The sequence below is a fragment of the Sceloporus occidentalis genome, unplaced genomic scaffold, assembly GCF_023333645.1.
Source record: "Sceloporus occidentalis isolate IW3139 unplaced genomic scaffold, rSceOcc1.0.p SCAF_43, whole genome shotgun sequence".
Lineage (NCBI taxonomy): Eukaryota > Metazoa > Chordata > Lepidosauria > Squamata > Phrynosomatidae > Sceloporus > Sceloporus occidentalis.
Genome location: NW_028317023.1, coordinates 2,817,780 through 2,822,991, shown reverse-complemented (window position 1 = coordinate 2,822,991; position 5,212 = coordinate 2,817,780). Strand labels below are relative to the sequence as shown.

At 39.4% G+C, this 5,212-nt stretch overlaps 1 protein-coding gene across 1 annotated transcript; it reads left to right on the top strand.

Annotated features, from left to right (window-relative positions):
* The first annotated feature begins 398 nt into the window (after positions 1-398).
* LOC149289679 (C-C motif chemokine 5-like) lies at positions 399-2,345 on the top strand. The gene is made up of 3 exons (XM_089490222.1): positions 399-471; positions 1,800-1,911; positions 2,240-2,345. The coding sequence occupies exons 1-3, from the start codon at positions 399-401 to the stop codon at positions 2,343-2,345; spliced, it is 291 nt and encodes a 96-aa protein (XP_089346348.1).
* The last annotated feature ends 2,867 nt before the right edge of the window (positions 2,346-5,212 follow it).

Sequence of the window (5,212 nt, the reverse complement as noted above, 5' to 3'; positions counted from 1 at the left end):
CCAGAATAGTCACAAGTCGCTCTCTAGTATCATTTATTTACTTTAGATTTTAAGCTGTAGGTCCCCTTTTTCCATGGGTTTTGTTTGTTTAAATGTTTATTTTGTCTTCTTTTACATAGCACTGCAAACTTTATGGCACAAAAAAAACTTACACAAAAAAACCTGATAGTGTTATACATAGACCTCAATGCCACATCCTGTCTTTTAATCCACTTTATGTTGAGGAGGAAAAAGAACAGCAAAAGCATTTCACACCTCTCCCCCTTAACCCCCCCACACATGCAAGGTCATGGTCACCTAAAAATTGTTTCCTGTATGTGTGTATCTACTACATACTACTATAAGTAGTCAGATCTTGAGAGAACGGGCATTATCAGGCTTCTTTGGGATCCATAACAATGAAGTTGACTCTTCTTACAATGACCATTCTTTTTGCTCTGATTTTTTTCAAAGAAGCTCATTCTGCTCCAGGTAGGTTGATTTCCTTGTCCCTATCCCGCATGACATGGTTTACAAGAAGACTTTTGATAAAAATACTATCAACACAGTAGACCATGTCAACCCAAATATATATGTATATTTTTAGCACTAACTAATAAAGTACCCATTTATAGGTAAAGTAGTCATACAGACACTATGATTGGGGCACAATAGGCATAACCACATTGGGAAAGGAGTTCCTTGAACCAAGGAGCTTACAGTCAATTAGTTTTAGGTGGTGTGCTGACATACAGATACAATCATGGTTAAGAGATAAAGGCAATATATTTTTTGAGGATTTTTTCTGCTTCAGTCGAACATACTTCACCTGTGGCATGTTCAAGAACAATGAAAACTATTTAATCAGTATATGCTAGATATTCCGTTTTTGTTATGGAATTGTATTTTTTAAACAAGTGATATTAATGATGTCTCAACCAATGTAATCTCTATATTCTATATGGGGGAAAACATGATAAAACCTCAGTGTCTTTTTTTCTTCCTTAAATTTTGCAAAGGACATAAACATAACACAGAGCTCGGAAACACATACAAATTGTGGAAATCTGTTTTTTCTTTTTGTTTAATGTAAATATTGATTATCTGTAATTACCACACCAGGATCAATTTTTATATATATCCCTTTTTATTTATTATAGTACATTATATTAAAGGTTTTTCAAATCCAGGTATATATAACATAAAAAGTAGGCAGTGAAATGTTTCTTGTTCACCTCACTAGATTGCCAGGTGGCCTATTCTGGATGACACAATCCCTTGGTCTTTGAGTGTCGAGAGGGCTTGCACCATGCAACCCGATCCCTATCCTGTCCTATGGAACGCGTATTTGCCAAACAGGACAGCATAGAATGCCAACAAAATACAGCCTAATGCAAGTAGTGGCCCAAAGACTTTAAGGATGCCACCATTTCCAGCCCTTCCCTGATTTTTGTGTTTTTCTGTTTAGAAAATTAACACGTGTCTCTCCTTATATAGTAAAACTCACAGTAAATAAAATGTTTAGAATTTGCCAGATGGAACTCTTAAGGTAACTCACAAACTGATTTGTCCATTGGTGCTCATGTTAGGCAATATTTCATCTTGTGCTTGTGGCTTGATTTTGACAATGTCTATCAATACCTAAAATAGTGCTGTGTGTCCGCATGCTTCATGTGTTATTGTCACCTGTGCTTGACATTTGAGCCCTGAAGAAATGTGTAGTTCATACTTCAAGGTGGTAAATGGACCATAACTCTTTAACGCATTCCTTATGGTGAATCGTATAGGGTATCTTGTTTAACCAGATATCTCTTTTGCAGTTGGCTCAGATGTGGTCGCTTGCTGTTTTGGGTACATGGAGAAAGCCATCCCTCGCAAACATGTGGTAGATTATTTCTACACTAGTGGCCGATGCACTCAGAGAGCAGTTGTGTAAGTGAGATTCAAGTTGGGGAACATATATATTCTTGTATGAACTTAGTCTTCTAGGAACTAAGTATTTGGGAGTTATATATAAAGAATTATTCTGAAGTAAATCAGCAGAAAATTGAAAAATAGTAAGAACCAGTTACTATGCCAATTAGACCATCTTTTACTCCATTGCTCCAGAAATATTCTTTATACATAAAACCTTTTGTTTGTGCTCCAGAGCAATATCATGCTTCCTTCCAAGGACTTGATAATGCATTTTCAAGTTTGGTTAATTATGTAATTAAAATTTAATTATCTAAAAATATTTTTCACTTTTTTTTTTTATTAGATTAATCACAAGAAAGAACCAGAAATTATGCACCAACCCAGAGACCAAATGGGTTCAGGATCACATTAATTACCTGGAAATGAAAGACATAAAAGATAATGCATGAGCCGGTAACCTGGAGAAATGAGATGTCATCTTTTTGGCTTTAATATGAAACGCTAAATTTGCCACTAAAACAATCTCTTGCTTTATTCTTGTATAAATTACGCAATTCTAGTTCACCTTAGTTTGACTTTAATGAATAACTACGACTAGCTGAATATTTGTATGCTTTCCGTGCATCTTTAAAGGGGAAGTCCTGTGGGATTTTTGTTCTCCATGAGCATAAAATACATTGTGTCAATTCCAACTTACTTTACAAATATACAGCAAACACGGATTGATGCTATTTTGTTCCAATAAACTTTTATCTTTAGACCTGGAGGCTGCTATTGTTGTCAGTCATGTGATACTTTGGTTGACTTTTCCTGTGCAAACACCACACTGACGTAAATCTTTACTCTATACCACCGACAGCACCATGGTAAGGAGTTAGTGCGTTTGTCTAATAGACTGGGTTAAGGTAACAAAGTCAGAATATATATCAACATTATATGATTCAAAAACAAGAAATGTTTTAGCCCAGTCGTGACCGATGACATACCAGGTACGTCATAAAAAATACGTCATTGGTTAAAATTGACACAAGTGTACAGAAGATCCTCCACACATACACTACTGTTCAAAAGGTTGGAGTCAGCTGTTTTCATGGAAAACAAGGGAATTTCTAGCAGTGCTCACAGGGCCGGACTGGGAATTAAAACCAGTCCTGGTAATAATACCAGCCTCATATTTCATGGTGCCATTTTTGGGAAGACTGCACATGTCATGGTTCTGACCCTAATATAAGAGCAGGTGAGGAGGGCCCTGTTAAAACGAGTTTATAATCTAGAGGGAGTTAGGGTGTATTACACAATATATAAAAGGGCTGTTGTTAGAGATGGACCAGCCACTCTAGTATAAGTATTGTAAGAGAGGGACTAGGAAAGGTGAGCAAAAACAATATGGGAGGGTGTTAATGTGCAATGTTGTAAGTGTCCTTAAAGAAGTGGGTCTTGATGGATTTTTTTAAAGCACCCAAGGCAGGGCCAAAGATAGCCAGGGGGAGGGCATTCCAGAGGATAGGGGTAGCCCTTCAGAAATCAGAGGGGAAGACAGATAGAGATCATTGGATGAGATATTTAGAGATGAGTGGAGAGACGGGGTAGGAGGGTATTTAGAAATGAGTAATGAGATGTAAGTAGGGGGAACCTTACTTTGAAAGTAAGACTGACAGAGGGGAGAGACGTTAGTGAAGCGATGGGAGAGGAAGATAAGTCTGGCAGCAGCATTCATGGTGGATTGTAGAGGGGTGAGATGGGTAAGAGGGAGACCAGCTAAGACAGAGTTACAATAATCGACGCAGGAGATAATGAGGGCATGGACAAGCGCCTTAGTGGCATCTTGTGTTAGGAAGGGACGGATGTGGGGAATGTTTTTAAGATGGAGATGGCTGTTTTTAGTGGTGTACCTAGCGGGGGGCGGTCCGCACCGGGTGAAGCTCATCAGGGGGGTGCCAACTTGCCGGCACCGGGCACCCCTCCAGAGACGGACAGTAATGTCCGCCGCTGGAGGAGCAAGCTCGGTTGGGGAGATCAAGGATCTCCCTTTAACCGGCTTAAAATCACTCAAGGAAGCCGGAGGTCTGTTAAAGACCTCCGATACCACTGCCTTACGATGCGCGCGACAACTGCTGCTGTGCGCCGGGGTTACCTCTCATATATTATGTTTATATATTTGTTGCCAACTTTATTAGGGTAAGAAGCGCAGACAGTTTTTGTTTTTTGTATACATTGTACAGCCAACACACTGTATTTGCAGCATGCTCACACTGTTTGGTAGGCCTCATATTATACATTTGTATTATTTGAGCCTGAGACTAGCTTAGCGCACCGACATTTTTTCTTTTCCCTGTTTGCACATATTTGAGGTTGTTGGCTCCTCATCAGTCTGGTTGCAGCTTGCTGTCCAGGGGTTAATTGGGAAGAGGTTTAATTGCACCTCCCCCAACACATTAATAAGGTTTTGGTAGCAGTATAAACTGCTTTGTGTGCCCACTATGCAGGAGGTGAGAGTAGGTTCTCACCCTATTGAGAGTGTGCCTTGACGTGGCGGGTGAGCTTAATTATGCTTTGGCCAATTCATATAACCAAAACCTCTCATTTATATTATGTTTATATATTTGTTGCCAACTTTATTAGGGTGAGAAGCGCAGACAGTATTTTGTTTTTTTGTATACATCGTACAGCCAACACACTGTATTTGCAGCATGCTCACACTGTTTGGTAGGCCTCATATTATACATTTGTATTATTTGAGCCTGAGACTAGCTTAGCGCACCGACATTTTTTCTTTTCCCTGTTTGCACATATTTGAGGTTGTTGGCTCCTCATCAGTCTGGTTGCAGCTTGCTGTCCAGGGGTTAATTGGGAAGAGGTTTAATTGCACCTCCCCCAACACATTAATAAGGTTTTGGTAGCAGTATAAACTGCTTTGTGTGCCCACTATGCAGGAGGTGAGAGTAGGTTCTCACCCTATTGAGAGTGTGCCTTGACGTGGCGGGTGAGCTTAATTATGCTTTGGCCAATTCATATAACCAAAACCTCTCATTTATATTATGTTTATATATTTGTTGCCAACTTTATTAGGGTGAGAAGCGCAGACAGTATTTTGTTTTTTTGTATACATCCCTACTACTAAGCCAGACAATGAAGTGGTAGGCCTACACCACATCAATGTTTGGCTTACTATATAGTGATAAGAGATATGCTGCACTATTGTCAATGTCTGGCTCAATGTAAAGTGATAGGGATTACGCTATACCACCGTCAATGTCTGCCTCAGTATATAGTGATAGGTGTTATGCTGTACCACTGTCAATGTCTGCCTCAGTAT